We start from the raw sequence: 17,986 nt of genomic DNA on the forward strand, positions 1-17,986 counted from the left end.
AAAATGAGTATTGGGGTATATTAGATTTGTGGTAAAAGTGGATGTGTGTAAAGTCCAGAAGGAATCGTTTCCGACCCCATAAAGTATATATATTCTTGATCAGCATCAATAGCCGAGTCGATTGAGCCATGTCTGTCTGTCCGTCTGTCCGTCTGTCCGTCTGTCCGTCCGTCCGTCTGTCCGTCCCCTTCAGCGCCTAGTGCTCAAAGACTATAAGAGCTAGAGCAACGATGTTTTGTATCCAGACTTCTGTGATATGTCACTGCTACAAAAATATTTCAAAACTTCGCCCCGCAATCTGACGAAAATCTGGGGCATCCACAAATCTCAGAGACTATTAAGGGTAACCAAATTTGGTATCCGCACTTCTGTTAGATCTCACTATAAAACGCCCACCCCCTTCCGCCCCCACAAAGGACGAAAATCTGTTGCATCCACAATATTGCACATTCGAGAAGACTAAAAACGCAGAATCATAGATAATGACCATATCTATCAGATGGCTGAATCTGGATCAGATCGGATCATTTTTATAGCCAAAAGCAAGAAATCAATTTGCAGTGGCCACGCAGCGCCCGACGACAAGCTCAGACTGATTTTCTGTCTCTCTCTTTGTCGTGTCGTTTAATATTAGCGGCGTCTGCCGGAGGAGAGCCATACTGACTAAGTATCGGGTATAAATGTAGAGTTGCGGTCTCCGCAGCATCTCACAACGTTCCCCCTCGTTTTTTAATTGTAAAAAGTTTCCAAAGCAGTTTCGATCTCGAATGATACTATGTACCTCTCTCTCCCCAATTAGCACATTTCAATTGTTGATCTCGTATATTTAAACAAGTACGAAATTATGTATCGATGAGTATTTGTTGTAGGGTTATAATGTAGGGAGAGTACCCGGCGCTAGCAGCTCTGTATAATTTATATTCGAAAGTTTGGAATGACTGGCAGATTTTTTCTTATTTCACTGGGGCCCAAAACCACAAGAGATTCATTAATTCACTTGAAAACCGGATTGTAATACTCCCGATTTGTTGACTTTTTTTGCCACACAACACTGAAAACGATATGGGATAGACAGATCTCGTAATAAAGAGAGATAAATATAAAAAACATACATGAGGAGTACTATCCCAAGAGCGTATAAGCCAGCACTGAGCAGGTTGAATATACCCGGATCACTGTCCAATGTCCGGGTGTAGATCGCAAAGTACAGGCTCGATGATATCAGTGGCGATAGTGTCTGCAGAATGCCCAGCAGAGCGAAGATTTTGCCTGGCAACGGAAATCCAAGAGATAATCATTAATCACAAAATCAGAAGGGAGACCTTTATACCTCTCTCTGCGGCCGGCAGGAGATTGGTGATTATTGTGCGGCACATGGGATTCACCAGAGACTTGAATACGCCCAAGGCAATGGCGACATAGATTTGCCAGCTCACCGCAGCCAAGGACTTCATCAGACTGCTGGTCGAATGACTCAGGAGAGAGACGATGGCCAGCCACAGAACCGCCGAGCTGGTGCACTGCCAAAGATAGATGACTACCAAATGAGTTGTCCTCCAGCTGAACCTTGAGCTAATCTCACCTTCCGCAGGGACCAAATGAATAGCATTCCGCCAGAGCCAGCCACAGCAGGCACCAAGATGCTGACCGACTCGTACTCGGTAAACTCCTTCACGGTCCAATGGAACTTGGCTCTCATGAACATGTAGAACACCGAGTTGCTGCCGTCTGTGAATGGTGGAGGTTTATGTGGATGTGGCGGATGAGTAAGCGCAATAGCAGTTTGGGAAAAAGACTCACCAGAGACAAAGGCCGCTAGCAGCAAGACCAACATAATTAGGACCACAATAGAACGATCTTTATAAGCGCGGTGTCTACTGCAACTGCTCCACAAATCCTTCAGCAATGCCAGGACATCTCTGTCTTCAGCCTGAGTATGTGAAGCGCTCTGCTCACTACTGGGAAGACTCTCTGGCAGGAGTGCGATCATAAGGAAGAGAGCAACGAGAATGGAGCAAGCGGATATGCTCAGGACAACGTATGCATTGGTAGCCTCGTAGGCGTAGCCAGAGCCGAAGCTCCCCAGAAGGAGACCCACATATATTGCCAGCTCATAGGCAATCATCCTAGAATGAAGCACATACTCATACTGGAAATACGTTGGTCAGACTGCTTAGATACCTGTATGATCGAACCTTTCCTTCGGACACATCCCCTATAAAGCAGACGGCGGCCAAGGAGTAGGTGACACTGCTGCCCAGGCACGATAGAGGGACGATCGACAGCACGTACCACCAGGGGCTGACCATTCCATGAGTCTGCATGGCTGCATAGACAACGGCAGCTGAAATCAGATACTGCAGGCCATAGCCTGTCGCCAAAGATGAGACTGGAAGATGTGTGTGGACTGAGGCACTTACCCAGAAAGGAGCACATCAAGAGCGGCTTGCGTCCGTAGCGATCTGCCCAGGCTCCTGCAAAGAGCCCACAAAATGCCGGAATAATGCACTCCACAATCCTCATGACTACAACGACCCGAGCTGCATACGGCTGCACCTCTTCTTCGATTCTCTGGCAAAGATCTAAAAAGTATTATATACGTTTGTAGTGATCGGCCTCGTCTTACCTTCGTTTCGTTGGTGGCATTCTTGGTGCCCAGAAGCAGGCAGACCTTATCCGAGTATCCAAATCCAGCGGTGCAGCTTTGATAGATTATTTGATTCTTCAATACAGTGGCTGCAATAAAGGGAATACAATGAGACAGCCTCCCAATCAGACGAACACTTACAGGAAAAATTGTAGGCGAACAGAAGAATTAATATAAAGGGCTCCAGCAGATAGATAGTCAAGGGTTGGACCACTGATGACACGCCGGGTGAAGGGTCCGCCGCAATCGTTGCCTCTATGGAACTGATCTGGCTCGAACCGCTGCTACTGCTGGTAGTTTCAGGATCATGTCGCCTTGCCTTGGCCACCAGCTTTTCATGGGCATGCGGTTCCTCGTCCATCTCTGCCACTCGACTGAGACTTTGTTTTATTCATTACTTAATGAGTTCCCAGATACGAGAGTGGGCGCGATTTCAGATAAAGTGACGACATTTACATATACTCATATGTGGCAGCTGCTCTCTTAGCAGGGGCTTTCCATTCGATTTTATGAATCTAAAAAAGTATTCCCTCCTTAAATGAACTTAACTCTTATCAAATTACGTTTCCTCCAAACAGCTGGGCGGGAATTCCAAAACTATCAACAAATTTTAATAAAATACAACCATCTGTTTCGCATTCTTTCGTTAATTTTCTAATGATAAATTTTATTCGATTTATCAATTTATTTTATTTATGTGACAAAAAGTCTTGATATCGAACGATCCCTGTGTCTTCACTGTGATCCCCGCACGTGAGTCAGCTTTGAAAACAGAGAGCTCCGCTCTGTATTCAATCTGGAGGGACTTTTTTCATTGAGACGACGTGCCTTATCTGAATGAAGTTTAAGCACACACTAGTACGTTAAGTATTCTGAGCAACAAACGACTTCATTATTTAACTTAACTATTTGTTTACTTACTATTTTCGTACTAATTCCATTGTGCAACTAATTAATGGGAAATCGAGTGCTAGTTTAATCATTAGGCTTTTGAAATAATTAATTTCTATATAATTTGTTCATTAGCTTTAAATAAAAATGAACATTTTTGTATTCGTTTCATATCAGCAGATTCCCAATGTTAAATGCTTAATGTTAGGAACTGACGTGACATCAATTGGTTAGAACAATAGGTCGGAAGTGTGCAACTTAAGATGTTAAGATCTAGCCTTGTCATTCTGAATCTATGCAAATTAATTTCTCAGTTTTGAATCCTCGCGCGCCTGCGATAGTACATATGGGATGGGATGCATCATTATTTTTGCCGAGAATCGACCTCATTTTCATTGTCGAGGGTTTGATCGACAGTCTGGATCCTCTTGATCCTGGGAAAGCAGGTCCTTCGGCGATCTGGTCCTAATTGCCCAAAATATAGCGCCCCGACATGTTGACTGTGCAAATTATTTAAATACTGGGTTCTTCGTTACGTTACGTTACACATATCTAGAGAGAGGGTACAGACACTAACCATACAGTATAGAGATGTGGTCAGTCACCGAACATGTCGAAAACGTTTTTCAGAATTTGGTCTCTGTTTTCTCTTGAGGGTCCAGCGTATTTTAATTTATGCATGCATTATCACATTCTGCATGTATAGGTTTTACGGTTGCTGGCATGTGTGCATTATTTGATTTTTGTTTCTGTGCTCATATGTGAGCATTATGTACCATTTACTTTGGCATTTTTGGCGATCGCAAACGTTCAGAAAATCTAAAATTTTCAAGCTTGAGTCGCTGCTACGGCCGCGAATCTACTTTATACCCGATGCTATCGCTTCCCTGCGCCCGAGGACGCACATAATGCACGGAAAATAGCGTGTGAGTAAGCGGCGTGGCCTTTGTTCCACTGTTCCGTCTGGCTATAATAATGATCCGATTTGATTCAGATTCTGCAGTGTGGAATGTAGTGTGGTCAGTGATGAAATTAAACAATGTGATCCACTTCCTTACTTTCGAATCTCAATAAAGCTTTCCGTGGTATTTGCTGAGTTTGCTCAGTATTTGACCAGGCCCCGAAAAGAGCTTGTTGCGGGAGGAGGGCGAGGGTTTTGAGCGCTCTTTCCTATATGTTTAACAGACATTTTAGACAAAACGTCGTGTAACAAAAATCCATCTTATCAGATCTGTTACTACAACCCCCTTCTCCATGACAGGGAATATGTATATCCGTATGCCAATGGCCAGCCGTAAGCATACATATCATAAAAGAGCAATACATGCGACTAATAGACCATAATTGGCAATTTGTGTAACGATGTGGCAAAACTCGCCAATCATTCAAGGTGCAATCGTACGTTCCCTCACAGGACATTGGCTAATAAGCACCCACGCAAACAGGATGGTTGCCTCATATAATGAATGTTGCCGGAGCTGCAGAGACGAAGAAGAGGAGGAGACGGTGGAACATCTGTTCGGCTCGCCTCCAGCTCTCTGCAGAAGAAGGCTATAACATTATGCCCCTGGAAGATTGCAAACTTTGTAAGAGCATCTGGATCTCACAACGCTTAGGAAGATCCCAAGCGGTGCCTCTACGGGCCGAAACCGGAATAAGCGTGACTGGCCCCTAATCAACTTATAATCTATGTACATATGTACATATGTTTTCATTGGTCAGACCGTATATTTGGCGATAAATCCGGTCACACTAAAAACAACACGGAATGGATCTGAAGAATAAGATTTTGCAAACTCCGACGGGCAAAAAATTATTATCCGAATATCAGTTGAATTTACTAACAAAAAACAATATCGAAACATTGCTCGACTTCCACGATGCTGAGGACCAGAAACTGCACAAGCTGCTGGCCATCAAAGTGGAATCAGTACTGGAGATTAAGAAGGAGCTGGATATGCTGCCATGGCAATCGGAGGCATTTGTGGAAACTGCTAACGAGTTGGACTTTGGAACGGGCATAGAAGAGTAGCGTAGTTCAAAGGCCAATATGAACAGAGTTGTTGTATTTACTGAGCTGACTGTTTCAGATTGGACAAGTTTTTGGACTCCATTGCGCAGCCGTTCAGGCGAGGCAGAGTCTGGGAAGTCTGTGGCCAAACTGGCGTGGGAAAGACCCAACTAATGTACACCTTGGCTCTTAATTTTGTATGGAAACACAAACGGCAAGTGCTTTTCATCGATACCAAGCAAGACTTCTCCACCAAAAGGATACAAGACATGCTGCTGGAGCGTAAAGTGGACCAGGAAACAAGCGAGAAGGCAATGGCGGACATTCACGTGGTGGAAGTCCTTACATCAGAGGAGCTCATTGAAGTACTTAAAGCCTTCGATCAGCAAATGACTGACGATGTCCAGGCTGCACTAAAAACAAATGTCGTTGTGGTCGACTCCCTGGCCGCTTGCTTTGTGGGCCACCGAGGCAGGGAAATGCGAAGAACGAGGGATTCCCTCCTGACAGAGGTTGCATGCAGAGTGAGGAAGTTAGCGGTGAGGGGCGTGGCTTTTGTCATCGGCAACATATCGTTCTCTCAGGATTCAGGTACATTTTAGTTTAAAGGACGATTTATTTACATAACTCTATATACTACGCTTGTTCTACTATAAGATAATTGTGACGATGACGGCTTAGAGGATGGCAACAGTGATGGGTCTACGCGGCAGCCGAATAAACCAATGCTAGGCTCATATTGGAGTTCAGTGTGTACGCTGAGATTGTCGCTGGAGCTACCGGAGAGTACAAACTGCGGCGACAGCTGCGATGACGACGGCCTCCGAATGGTAAATGTAATGACGAACACCTATGGTCCTGCGGGAGACACTTGCTTGCTACAGATCACAGATGCAGGACTGGTTTAACGGCGGCCAGATGGGTGTTGCTTCTGGTACGACTTCATTACCCGTTTGCCTGGCTCCAAGCCATCACCCAGGCCGGGTCGTTTACGCGGGTTGGTATTTCCAGTATCTTTCACCACCTGGACTGCTTGGACTGGCTCAAAACTATTTTTTGGAGGAGTCTCTTCCGTCATCGCCAAATCAGAGTCATGGGCGTATTGGCAGCTTGTTCCGAAACGACATCGTCCTTTCCTGAAGTTCCAGCATATCTTGCGTCCATTCTTTAGCTGCAAATGTGTGTCGTTGTTGACCATTTTAACGTGCCGCTCCAGGGACGCTGTCTTTTGCAGCTCCGCCTCTAGAAATGGATTGGAGAACACCTCGCCCGTCTTCTTGCCGCCTGCTTGGCCCAGCGCCTGGCTCGCGCTCGGCAACTTTGGCGGCAGCTTCTCGGTTGGCGGCGTGCTGTACGAGGTTTTTGTTATTTTTCTTCCCATATTGTATGTCATCGAATCTGCTTACCCATTTATCTCTTCGCTTTCGGACTCTTTGCTGCTATCCTCGTCGGATTCGGAGGAGTCGCTATAATCTGCCACAAGCGACATTGTTTACCGACATTGACAGCGAAAAAACGAAAATAAAGAACAACAACTGTGCTAGTGCGCGAGCTGGTAACAATATTTACAATTTGTGGGGGTGTGGGCTTGCGACCGAAAAAGCAGAACTACACGGTAACTAAAAATTTGCTACATAATGGGAAGAAAACGAGGGTATGGACAACAGGCAAAACGGCCCAAAAAATGCAAAGTATTCACGGTAAAATCCACCCCTTTTGCCTAATATACCTTGGAGACAATATCGGCTTTTTGATTTCAAGGTATATTGTCCTTACACGGAAGGTGAGGTTCCTACGAACCTTGCAACTTTCCACAGCTGTTTTTTCCTGTTGTCCACACCCCTTTTTATAGCCCATTTAAAACTGCGGAAAATAATGCTAATAATAATAAGTCTTCTTGTAGAACTGTAAAATTCTTCAAGATTCATTATTTTCGTGTAGAGTATTTTAATACCACTGGTCGACAATGCCCTGCGTTCTCTGCCCTTGATTGGAAATCATGTTCCTCGATTTATATATTCGGTTTAATATTACTAGCTAGCTAGGCCCTTTAGCTCTAAACACATACTTTTATCCCTTTGATGAATCAATTTTCTACAAAATTGGCTAACCTTAAATACTCCCCTTTATTTGATATTGACTAAAATAAGGCTTAAGTAAATAAAGTCAAATCATAAAACGTAAGCGGGAAAGAAATGCAACGTTAGTTTGAATAGAATGGTACGTTATTTGAACACTTACTGCTTGTCAACCGGTGGTATGGACATTTCTATACCCTATTTCGATATTGCCTTTAAAAAAACTTGCGTATAGTTTTTTTTATACCTTTTGTTCTTTAATATACCTTTTAAATTGAAATTGATTTTATCTAACGAAATACAATAAATATACCTTCAACTCAATTTCGACGTCAATATATGTATATAGAAAAGTATATAATGTATACATAATAATATATATAATAACCGTAAATGGTCACCCTGTGGTTTACTTTTTTTTTGAATATATATCGGTATACACTATATATATACATATGTACATATATATGAATTCAACTAAACCTTAACCATGGTTTATAACTTACTAGGTATACAATAGAATACCCTTAATATGTAAACGGAAAATGTGTGCTATATTAAAAAACTTCCTTAAGAAGAGAAACGGGTACATATGAGTTTCTTTCATTTTTAATGAATTTTTAATGTTTCATTCCATAATATATATAATCACGTTATGCATGCTCAAGTTAGGTTGGGTGTTTGTGTATGTGTATAAACTATTCTCTAATTATTTATACAGCTTTTATAAATATAAAAAAAAAAATGAAACTTTGTTACAGTTTGTTAATATGTTGGCTGACGACAGCCGCGACGCTCCTTGCTGCGTGTATACAAAATATGCAAAAGTTTAATACAATAATGGGGAAGTCCCGTGCATGGTCGTCCGTGTCTAGTTTCCACCCCAACCGAAATCAGGGCTAAGCAAAAACAGGCGAGGCTTAGCTTTAGACCGATATCAAAGAAGAACTCGCTAGTCTATGGGAGGACGAGCCGACGGATCGTCGCGATCGATGGGGGGCGGCGAGGTGAGCACTTCCACGCTTTGCGCAGGTCCTGCCGTCAGGTAGCCAGCCGTTGGGTTGATGCCTGGAATATAAATCCACTCAAGAGCTGTGATTCTTTCTGATTCGTGATTCTCCACTTACCCGTCAGATAGCCGCGTATGTTGGTGTCGGCAATGAAAAGATCGTGGCGCTGATCCTTGAACTCTGCCCAGACAGGATGCTTGAGCAAGATTTGCGTAACCCGATCGCCATAATTGAGATTGTGCGTCATCCCTTTAAGGGCCGCAACGATTTGTGCTTTAACCGCAGATGGATTGTCAACGAATTCCAGCCGACTGTCCAGCAAGCCAAGCAGAAAAGGTATGAGTCCCACCTCCAAGGACTGGCTGATCAATGAGTCCTAGGGATAAATTCAGAGAATGCTTGCTCGAAACTGATGGATTGATTAATGGTGGCTCAAATACTCACGTGCTGGTGTTTGAAAAGCCGACTCAGTGCCTCGCAGGCCTTCTCAATGCAGTCCCGATTGTGTTCCATGCACTTCTTCAACGGCGCGACGCATTCTGTCTGAGAGATGGCACTCACACAGAACTGCAAAGGAATGGGAACAGATAAGTGAGGTTGTTTTGTCATAATTGTCCGCCCCCCCACTGACCTCAGACAGCGAGAGCTGATGTAATACTGATAGCGTGTTCTTTGGCTGCACCGAGAGTAGATTGAACAGCTTTGGTATGTGGCCCAGCACTGGTATGTCGTCTGCCAGATTCGGCTGCGAGCGCAGCAGCTCCACGAGCGCGGTGGTGGACAGATCGAGGACATCCTGCTCGGAGGAACTCTTGCTTATCTGCTCCACAACAAAGTCGAGCAGATCGGAAAGGAACTGCTTCGGCTTGCGCAGCGTCCAAGCGGGATTGCTGACAAACAGGCGCAGGTAAACGCCTGCCACAACAATTTCATTGGATACGATGTCCTTAAGTATTTCAGGGTCTTTCCACACATGCCGAGGATTCGATTTTTGCAGCTGGTAAAATCTGCAAGCACAGGGGGAAATCAGAAGAACTCCCAAGCTGGAACCTGAAACTACCACTCACCTGTCGCAGGCTTCCAAGACCGCATCGCACACATTCGATCGCGTATTGTCGTTCCAAATGAGCTCAGGATGCTCGTGTATGGACTCGAAGAGCTGCACGGATGTGGGCGGCGACTCCACCATGGCATCGATGAACAATGTGGGGAGGAATTTCGATATGGTAATGCGTACTTTCGGACCACTTAAACGATCGGCTGTCATCTTGGCTAAAATCTCGGCGCACATCTCTCGGATTTGCGGATTACGCGAGTTACAGAACATGTCCAGGAGATATATGGCTGCGCCCTTGGCCTGGGCCTCCTTGATCATCTCCTGCACATTCATCAGACCCGAGAGTGTCTCCAGCACCTTCACCTGGCTGGCACGCAGCTCCGGATCCTTGAGGGCCACCAGATAGTTGCCCAGAATCTCACAGGAGGCCACCTCGGAAACGCACTCCTTGTTACGGGAGACCAGGGCGACCACCTCGAGGGCGACCGACTTAACCGTGGAGCTCTGTAAGGTAATAAGAAGATTTACGTCTGCTTTAGGGAAATCCATACGCTGCTCTTACGTCGGAAAATATGTTGTTGGCCAGAAAGCCGAAGATCATCTCGAAATTTCCAATGCATTGAATTTCCACCTCGGCATTCGCCTTGATTACTGCTATCAGTGCCCTGAGCACCATGGTTATGTGCAGTTCCAGTTTCCCATCACTGGCAAAGTCATATTTGCTCTGTTGCAGCGCCAGCTTCTGCTCCGTCTGCGCATCAGTCTCGAGCTTCTTTCGGCTCTTCGACCGATTGTAAGCATTGAGAACATCGTCAAAGGTGCTGCCCGGCCTAGCCGCCTGCTGCTGCTGCTGCATCTGCAGCTGCGGATGATTGGGTGCCAGTGTGGGGGTCAGGATGCCGTCGCTGCCCATTTTGGGTGCGGCAGCAGCGCTAGCAGCGGCAACAGTGGCGGCCGGATTCCGCTTGTATTGCAGAAACTGATAAGCGTGCTTTAAGTACTCAAGCAGATCCATAATGAACAGCTTGGGCTGCGCAATCGGGTGGGTGGGCATGTCGTTGTAGATGCGTATAAATATGCCGCCAATCTGCAGTTCCTCTCTAAAGAAGGAGTACAAAATGGTTCAAAGAAAGCTTATTTGCTTCACCTAGTGGTGGGACTCACTTGTGGGCATCGAACTCGAAGCTGGAAACGAGCTCGTAGACCTGGGCAATGTCCTCATGGGTCTCTCGGGCGGAGGAGGTGCGCTGCTGCTCGAGGAAGTCTTTGAGCTGAGCTCGGGTTCCATTGTCCCAGATGAGGTAGGGATTCCTCGTGTTTGCCGTGAGCAGCTTGAGCACATCGCTGTCTCGAGCAGTGGCAAGCTGGTTGGCAATGTAGCGGGTGAGGAGGCGGTCGAGGACTTGCTTTACCAATGAATTCTTGGCCTCCCCCGCCACGATGTACTTCTGCTGGATGGCACTGGGGCTTCTCTTGGCCGGGTTCTGTTGATCGCTGTCGGTGGGCGTGGAGCTGGAGGTGTCACTGCTGCCGGATGAGGTGTCCGGCTCCTTTTCCTTTCCGCCTGTGATAGCCAGCTGCTTGCTCTGTAGCGGATTATGCGCGTTCTGGGTGTAGGCCGAGCTGGTGGCACCCCCAACTGGTTTGGGCTTGATGGCTGGTGGAGGCTTGGCCGCCGGCGAGTTGGACTCGCTGCCAGTGATCGGCTTGTGGCGCAGCTCCATGCTGTATCCGGCCAGGGAAATGCACCCCAGGACAGCCATCTTGGCCAGATTGTTGGCCAACTGCTGTTGATTGGATTTGTCGCTCACGTCCACGCCACTCTCGTCCAGCGTGTAGTCATACTCGAAGATAAACAGCAGCAGCGACCAGAGCACTCCGTTCCGCGACAGATTGCACTGCAGGTCGTAGTTGTTCGCCGCCAGACTAGTCACCAGGCTCACAGACAGCGTGTGCTTAAAGTACACGACGCGGCACACGTCGGACAGCAGCTGAGGCAGCTGGATAATCTTCTGTTTGCACTTCTCAAAGTTGCATGCCACCTCAAAGCAGCGCGTCACATTGGATATGACCTGGTAGTGCAACGATTCCGGCTTGGAATCGACCCCCAGAATGGATACGCAGCGCGTGTAGGCTTCAAGCAGAGCCTCAATGCCCTCCTCCCGCCGCAACTCTTCGGCATTCAGGGCGGAGCAGTGGACCGTGTGGTAGCATAGCTCGGAGGCGGCTGTCAGAAGCTGGGCCTCCTTGGAGAAGAGCTCATCGTCGCGCGTCTCCAGTCGGATGGTCTTGATGAGCTGCGGATAGCCAGCATACTTGTACGGCCGCAGAACTGAAAGAGGTGACCAGATAAGATGAGACCCTGGGACAATGGATTACTGGGAGCATGGGAGCATGGGAGCACTCACCATCCGGATAACGTTCGAAGAGAATGCTTTGTGTGCGCAGGATCAGCACAATATTATTGGGATCCGGTCCGCCCGAGCTCCACACGTTCCGCGAGCAAAGGAATTCATAGGCCTGTGAAAGAAGCAAAGTGATTAGGACTAGGATCTCGTTGAGACTCCCTCGGCTCTTACCTGATTGACTTTCTCGAATATCTCGCGGCCATTCGGGTTCTTGTCTGGATGGTACATCTGGGCCAGCTTGTAGTAGCTCTTTCGTATCATGCTCTCGTCCGGCTTTGGAGTTTTGTTGAGGTCAATGCCAAGATCGTGATATGCCTGCTGGATTGTCATCTGAGGTGGCTTCTTCTCCACTTCCTTGCGCCAGGCGTCGAGAGTGTGCTTCAGCAGCTGCACCGGGTCCGAGATGGGCCAATTGGGGAACTTCCGGGTGTCGCACAGGTGCCGCAGATAGTAGATGTGGCAGAAGAGCTCATTCTCCAGCTGCGGATAGCTGATGACTGGTATGGCCAGGTACGGATATCTGGCCATCGTGTGGCCTCGCAGCCGCGGCGTGAAGTCTGCAATGTGGGCTGCAATCTTCTCAATGAGCAGCCTTCGCATCTCTGAGCTCCAGATCACCTCGGGCGTGTCGAACTCGCCGAGAAAGATTTCCGCAAACTTTTCGGCGCTGTAGTTCTCAAGGAAGCAGACCATAGCTTCGGGCAGCAGCTGCCCCAGGATGCTGCGGTGCATGATTCCCGACTGCGAAGTCTGAAAATGTGGGGAAGCCATTTAGTTTGATTCGCAAACAAGTATTTTACTGCTTACCTCCTCGCTGCGGAATCCCTGCTTCATGTGCGTCATCTTGAGGAATCTCGTGATGGGCAGAATGTTGCTGCCAGTATACATGAGCATAAAGTAAAAAACTCCGGTCAGATAGACCTTGGGCATCTCGGGATTGTCCTCCATTATCTGGCAGAGCAGAGTGGCCACGCGCTCCAGCAGTCCGGGGTCGTGGGTGAGGCAAACTTGGACCACATGAGGTAGGCAAATGAACTCAGAGAGCTTTCGCGACAGTTTCGGTCCTGGAATGAGCACAGCCACCCCGTTCTGGGTGCGGCTGGGGAAGAAGCTGGTGCACTTGATCAGAATGTCGAGTATCTTGGAGGATAGCTCCGTTTCGTCGTAGAGCGGCGTGCCCTTGGCTATAAGGCACCACTTGAGCTGGGGGATTTGCTGCAGAGACCGCCAGCCATCCATGCCAATGGCCCAGCAACGGGTCTTCGGTGTGATCAGTCCCTTGTGCCAGAGCTCTTTCAGCTCCGAGTACGTGATAGGTCCCTGGCGCTCGGGCTTCTGTCCGTCCTTCTCGATGTTGTAATACCAATCCTTCTCCTCGTACGCCGCCATATTTGGACCGGCCTCAATGACATTTGTTTTCGTATTCAGCTGGGCGCGTCCCTTGTGCAGATGGGCGAGGGTTATGAGATCCACCAGGCACTGTACGTGATCGATGAGGGCCCGGCAGTTGCATTTCTCCAGCACCAGGCAGGAAATCAAGTTTATCAGTGCATCGCGCATTGAGGGGGAAAGGCACTAGAGTAGAGGTAATCGTTGAAGTATATCGGATGAAAACTATAACTAATTTACTCACCCTGTCGCTGAGTTGCAGAATGTACGACATGTCGTTGAACTTTCCGATATCTTGGTGGTAGCGCCTGTAGACCTTGGCTAGCGCCTGCAGGGAGAACACGGTCATCTGGTCGTCGTTTACTCGCTGTCGGCACAGAACACGCCGATATAAAGCATTGAATAGCTCAATCCTACATAGAATAATGAGTCACTTATTCCCCTGATCCCTGATCGGTTAGACCTGGATACTCACGGATCCTTCACCAGATTCTGGGGCCAGTCGTCCTTCTCCAGTATCAGCCGTATGTAGTAGTCGCCAATTTTGATTTCATCTGCCAGACATTGGTAGGCCACCTCGAATTCCTGGTAGTTCCAGGCCACAATCATCTGACCAGCCAAGTCTCGATCGTTCAGGAACTGCCTTAGCTCATTTTCCAAGCACATGCGCAGCTCCTCGCGCGTCTGCAAAGGGGACATGTAAGAACAAAAACATTGGGAATGGGTCTTCCTCCCACCTTGTGGTTCCAGATGAGATTTGGCAGACTGTGATCTTTGGCAAAGCTGTAGAAGAAGTAGGGCAAATTCACAATGGCATCGGAGGTCTTTTTTTTCTGCCGGCGATTGCGCAGAACCACTGGACGATTCTTCAGAGCCTGCGCTGCCCCATCCTGCTGTTCGATCAGATTCATGCCCCAATGCTTGATGCCTTGCAAATGCTTCTCTATCACATTCTTGCGTGTTCTGTTGGAATGTTGTATTGCAAACTTGAGGTTATCGCGGAAATTGAGCTTATCCTCCTCCACATCCGTCTCCGGCACGCCGTCCTCGGACTCCAGGAAGGTCAAGAGGCCAGCGGGCTAAGCAAATAGATTTATGTAAATAATTTTGGCAGAACCCTCGAAGACAGCAACTCACGAAAATACGCTTGAACAGCTCCAGGGCCTCCTCGCTGTCCGTCAGCCATAGCCCAATAAGATGGCGTGACAGCTGTCGATGCGTAGTCAGAGTGGGATCATTGGAGGGCGTATACAGCGCCACCAGCAGGTGCCGGCACAAGGCCGCCTCGTCTAGGGCTAGGGCCTGCATCTGCTGAGCCACCTGCAGCTCTCCCTCCTCGATGATGGCCCGCAAGACCAGGCCAGCTCCCTTAACGATCGCCAGCGAGGGGTGCTGAAACAATTTGTACAAGTAGCGACCACGATCGGCGACCAACTCTAGCAGCGTATCGAACTGCTTGCCGTCGGTCGTTTCGCTGTAAGGCACACATAACGCGAAGGTCATGAAATCCAGCATGGCCGACAGAACAAGGGCTCCACTGCCATGGCTCTGCGAAATAAAAGAGTTGATAGGAATTGTTTTACGTTGCGAATTGCCATGCTGAACGTACCACATGTGTTGTCCACATATTGAGCAGGGTTTCCAGAAATGATTTCGATGACAGTATGGAGGATTTATTCAACTGCTCCTGCTTCAGGTCATGGTCAGTGTTCACCGAATGCATCAGGGAGTTAATCATGTCAATGGCAGAGTATGTAACAGCCAGATCCTTGCGTCGCAAAGCAGCCACAACCTTAGTACCAATAATCTCGCGAAATCTAGAAACGCATCCATATGAAAATATACTAAATTAAAGCTGGAAAATAACTCTTGTCTGTGTGGAATGCAGACCCCGTGAGATTGGTGAAGGCTGCATAGCCGACTTTGCTGGCCAGGAGACGAGTCAGGGCGTGAAATATAGCCTCCAGCTCCAGGTTGCTCAGCTGTGCAGTGGGACTGTCCAGCTCCTTTTGTGCCAACGCTTGCAGCGCACTTAATATGAGCTTCTCCTTGTTCTCGGCAAACAGACTCTGGAATGGCAAATGAAAATGCTGCAGAAGGGTGATCAAACGATTCCTTTGGGGCTACCCACGTCCTGCGTCACACTGTAGTTGAGCCCACTGTGCGGCACATTGGCATTGAAACGCTCCAAGATTTCGTAACGCTTCGAGGGATTTTGGAAATTGTTGATGACCAAGCGCAACAAGTTGGCCTCCGTTTCCTCGTCCACGGAGCTGCTGAGGGGGACGTATCTCTTGCCTCTGGGCGTGTTGCTGATGCGTATGTGTACATCCTGGTTACCGCTGGAGCGCACCGCATCCAGCAGAGTGGCCAGCAGGGAGTCCCTGTCGTTGGTACTATAACTGCGCACGATTCCGTTCTTGTACTCGATGCTAAAGCGCTGCAGACTGTCCTTGTCGCGAACCAAAGCAAACACATCGGTGAGTGGGCGCAAAGTGCAGACACTGTAGGTCTGGGGATCCCTCTCCAGAAGCGTGACTTCGGTAAGGCAGAGTATGCGCTTCACGGGATCCGGATGGCGTAACGTTATCTTTTGCACTGTGAACTCTGTCATCGACGTTTGAAATTGATCGTCACTACGGAGGAAGCAGAAAAATCTTTCTTTACTGAAATGAACACACTTTCTCCACTCCCTGTGTCTAACCTGAACTTGCCAAATCGCTGCCTCTCGAACTGCTCGAGTGTTATCTGGCTCTTGAGTATTTTGGTTTCGATGCCCAGGAACTGTGCCGAACTCTGGGCAATATTCTGCACGATTTCGTGGTGATTCAAGGCTTTGAACAAGTGCAGGCGACTGAAGCCGCCGTAGGCCATCACAATGCCGCCCTCATAGTCCGATATGCCTGCTTAAAACGTGCGCAAACGTAAACAAAGACCATAAAGATGAGTGCAAGGACAGCCGAAAACAAAGCGTACACATTGAATTAAACTTGTGAAACATGGCGACAGAACGAAACAGTACAACTGCACATCACGCAAGAGAGCCGAGTCTGTATAGCTACCTATTATTCCCTCAATGTCCTTGTACATGTAGCTGGCGAGGACATCGTTTGTGGTGGGGTCCAGCTGGTCCAGAGAACAAGGCGTCACCTCCAGCACAGTGGGCAGGCTGATGCCCGACCAGTGGTACTTGTACGCACTGAAGCGCTGTGAATAAACATTTCCATAACTGACGACATGAGTCATAAACGGAAGTTGGGCAAACCTGAGTGTTTTTCGGTTTATCGGCAAACTCTTTGTAGTATTTCAATATAGAGCTGAGTATGTCATTGCGATATTCCGAAGATAATTTGATTGTATCCAGCTTCTTGTCTTTCTTGATGGTCAGCACGAACTCATTGGGTATCTGAAAAACGGTTTTTGGTGGATTTGGCCATTTAAATCGCCATATAGGCCATTCGGTGCATACATTTGAGGTCTTGGTGGGGGCTGCCGCCACAATATCCGAGTAGGACCAGCGATTCGTTAAATCGAATTTATCTGGATTGTAGGTGGAGATGCCGGCTGTGCCGATGGAGAGGATGCGCTTGTACTTGCCCTTCCAGGAGTGCTTGGTCACCAGAAAGCACTCCAGGTCGACGTTTTCCCGGGGCGGCAACATCGTGTCTTGCAGCTGTCTCGCAAGTGAATCCAACTAAATTCCAGCTGTGCACCAACTGCGGGAGAGAGAGAGAGTGGGAAATTTGTCTTAATTGGAATTTCTGGCATAGACGGTCGGTGCACGGCGCCGCGGCTCAGCTGATTCGTTCACGGGTCGGGTCGGCGTCCAAAATATCCAATTGACTTGCCGGGGCACTGATTAATTAAGTTGACTGCGCCTGGCCCTGCCACTTATCAGCCAGCAGAAGTGCCAACGCCGCGGAGCACTACACTCAACAAAGACCCGAAAAGGGGGAGTTAACGTGACGAGTAACACGACGATGCCCCATGGAAATGGATCCCAGCTGGTGAGATGGAGTTCTGGAGTGCGGCTCCAGGGTTTTTCGAGGCTCACCTTAAACATCTAGCACATTTCCGCTTATAAAACGAATTAAATGTTCTAATATTTCTATTTGAAGATTTTTGCAATAAACAATTTATCAGTAATCGGTAACACAGCACTTAAAAGATGTCGTTTTTCAACACTGGAGATGGTGTGGCCTTGACTGCGAGAAATACCAAATGCCGCAGCAAAAGGTAATGATATTCAGAATTAGGTGCTGTTAGGCGCAAATCAGCCGCACTTACATCATGGTTCGGTTCAGTTCAGTTCGGTGGTTCCAGGGAATAAATGAACCAAATCAAACGAACACTTTACATGACCCTAATTTTCGCGCCTTTCGAGAAATTCTAACGCAATCATTCATTTCCATCTAGGAAAACGTTGGACTTCCGGACGCACATGGATGTGTTTGATCAGAACCCCGAGCGCAGCTCACCTGATCCGGCCACTTCT

The 17,986-nt window shown here is 47.8% G+C and overlaps 4 protein-coding genes across 7 annotated transcripts; 1 reads left to right on the top strand and 3 right to left on the bottom strand.

Moving 5' to 3' along the window:
• Nucleotides 1-803: 803 nt before the first annotated feature.
• LOC108160965 (proton-coupled folate transporter) lies at nt 804-3,033 on the bottom strand. 2 transcript variants are annotated; one of them, XM_017295261.2, is made up of 9 exons: nt 2,789-3,033; nt 2,627-2,736; nt 2,421-2,571; nt 2,182-2,371; nt 1,801-2,126; nt 1,583-1,728; nt 1,331-1,520; nt 1,113-1,269; nt 804-1,051 (listed from the first exon to the last, which is right to left on the bottom strand). In XM_017295261.2, the coding sequence occupies exons 1-9, from the start codon at nt 3,006-3,008 to the stop codon at nt 994-996; spliced, it is 1,548 nt and encodes a 515-aa protein (XP_017150750.1). In that variant the 5' UTR covers nt 3,009-3,033; the 3' UTR covers nt 804-993. The 2 variants fall into 2 exon arrangements, with proteins under 2 accessions (XP_017150750.1, XP_017150752.1); XM_017295263.2 differs by lacking the exon at nt 2,789-3,033 and having other exon boundaries at nt 2,421-2,582; nt 2,627-2,719.
• Nucleotides 3,034-5,281: 2,248 nt separating this feature from the next.
• Nucleotides 5,282-6,666, top strand: LOC108158824 (DNA repair protein RAD51 homolog 4). Its single transcript, XM_017291521.2, has 3 exons — nt 5,282-5,566; nt 5,629-6,140; nt 6,207-6,666. Exons 1-3 carry the CDS (start codon nt 5,307-5,309, stop codon nt 6,455-6,457), a joined length of 1,023 nt encoding a protein of 340 aa, XP_017147010.1. The 5' UTR covers nt 5,282-5,306; the 3' UTR covers nt 6,458-6,666.
• On the bottom strand, nt 6,146-7,060 carry LOC117187832. Its single transcript, XM_033390700.1, has 2 exons — nt 6,956-7,060; nt 6,146-6,898 (listed from the first exon to the last, which is right to left on the bottom strand). Exons 1-2 carry the CDS (start codon nt 7,036-7,038, stop codon nt 6,454-6,456), a joined length of 528 nt encoding a protein of 175 aa, XP_033246591.1. The 5' UTR covers nt 7,039-7,060; the 3' UTR covers nt 6,146-6,453.
• Nucleotides 7,061-8,218: 1,158 nt separating this feature from the next.
• On the bottom strand, nt 8,219-17,671 carry LOC108158822 (dnaJ homolog subfamily C member 13). Of its 3 annotated transcripts, XM_017291513.2 has the most exons (22): nt 17,546-17,671; nt 16,961-17,207; nt 16,757-16,897; nt 16,554-16,698; nt 16,196-16,397; nt 15,623-16,127; nt 15,382-15,560; nt 15,101-15,308; nt 14,629-15,039; nt 14,229-14,570; nt 13,967-14,175; nt 13,736-13,904; nt 12,910-13,677; nt 12,274-12,852; nt 12,103-12,214; nt 10,859-12,026; nt 10,257-10,794; nt 9,705-10,198; nt 9,269-9,644; nt 9,082-9,204; nt 8,755-9,013; nt 8,580-8,695 (listed from the first exon to the last, which is right to left on the bottom strand). In XM_017291513.2, the coding sequence occupies exons 2-22, from the start codon at nt 17,150-17,152 to the stop codon at nt 8,580-8,582; spliced, it is 7,236 nt and encodes a 2,411-aa protein (XP_017147002.1). In that variant the 5' UTR covers nt 17,153-17,207; nt 17,546-17,671. The 3 variants fall into 3 exon arrangements, with proteins under 3 accessions (XP_017147003.1, XP_017147002.1, XP_017147004.1); XM_017291514.2 differs by lacking the exon at nt 17,546-17,671 and having other exon boundaries at nt 8,219-8,695; nt 16,961-17,152; XM_017291515.1 differs by lacking the exon at nt 17,546-17,671 and having other exon boundaries at nt 16,196-16,394; nt 16,961-17,152.
• Between the last annotated feature and the right edge of the window lie 315 nt (nt 17,672-17,986).

The sequence above is a fragment of the Drosophila miranda genome, chromosome 3, assembly GCF_003369915.1.
Source record: "Drosophila miranda strain MSH22 chromosome 3, D.miranda_PacBio2.1, whole genome shotgun sequence".
NCBI lineage: Eukaryota > Metazoa > Arthropoda > Insecta > Diptera > Drosophilidae > Drosophila > Drosophila miranda.

Bases quoted from the DNA above. Each gene is read 5' to 3' on its own strand.
- LOC108160965 (XM_017295261.2), bottom strand. From the start codon at position 3,008: ATGGACGAGGAACCGCATGCCCATGAAAAGCTGGTGGCCAAGGCAAGG. The intron at 2,127-2,181 runs GTATCTAAGCAG...GCTTCATTCTAG, and splicing joins GGAAAGGTTCGATCATACAG to GATGATTGCCTATGAGCTGG. The intron at 1,052-1,112 runs GTATGTTTTTTA...TATCGTTTTCAG, and splicing joins CTTGGGATAGTACTCCTCAT to TGTTGTGTGGCAAAAAAAGT.
- LOC108158824 (XM_017291521.2), top strand. From the start codon at position 5,307: ATGGATCTGAAGAATAAGATTTTGCAAACTCCGACGGGCAAAAAATTA. The intron at 5,567-5,628 runs GTAGCGTAGTTC...TGACTGTTTCAG, and splicing joins TTTGGAACGGGCATAGAAGA to ATTGGACAAGTTTTTGGACT. The intron at 6,141-6,206 runs GTACATTTTAGT...TTCTACTATAAG, and splicing joins ATCGTTCTCTCAGGATTCAG to ATAATTGTGACGATGACGGC.
- LOC117187832 (XM_033390700.1), bottom strand. From the start codon at position 7,038: ATGTCGCTTGTGGCAGATTATAGCGACTCCTCCGAATCCGACGAGGAT. The intron at 6,899-6,955 runs GTAAGCAGATTC...AACCTCGTACAG, and splicing joins GAAAGCGAAGAGATAAATGG to CACGCCGCCAACCGAGAAGC.
- LOC108158822 (XM_017291514.2), bottom strand. From the start codon at position 17,152: ATGTTGCCGCCCCGGGAAAACGTCGACCTGGAGTGCTTTCTGGTGACC. The intron at 15,040-15,100 runs GTACGTTCAGCA...TTTATTTCGCAG, and splicing joins ATATGTGGACAACACATGTG to AGCCATGGCAGTGGAGCCCT. The intron at 9,014-9,081 runs GTGAGTATTTGA...ATTTATCCCTAG, and splicing joins GGCTTTTCAAACACCAGCAC to GACTCATTGATCAGCCAGTC.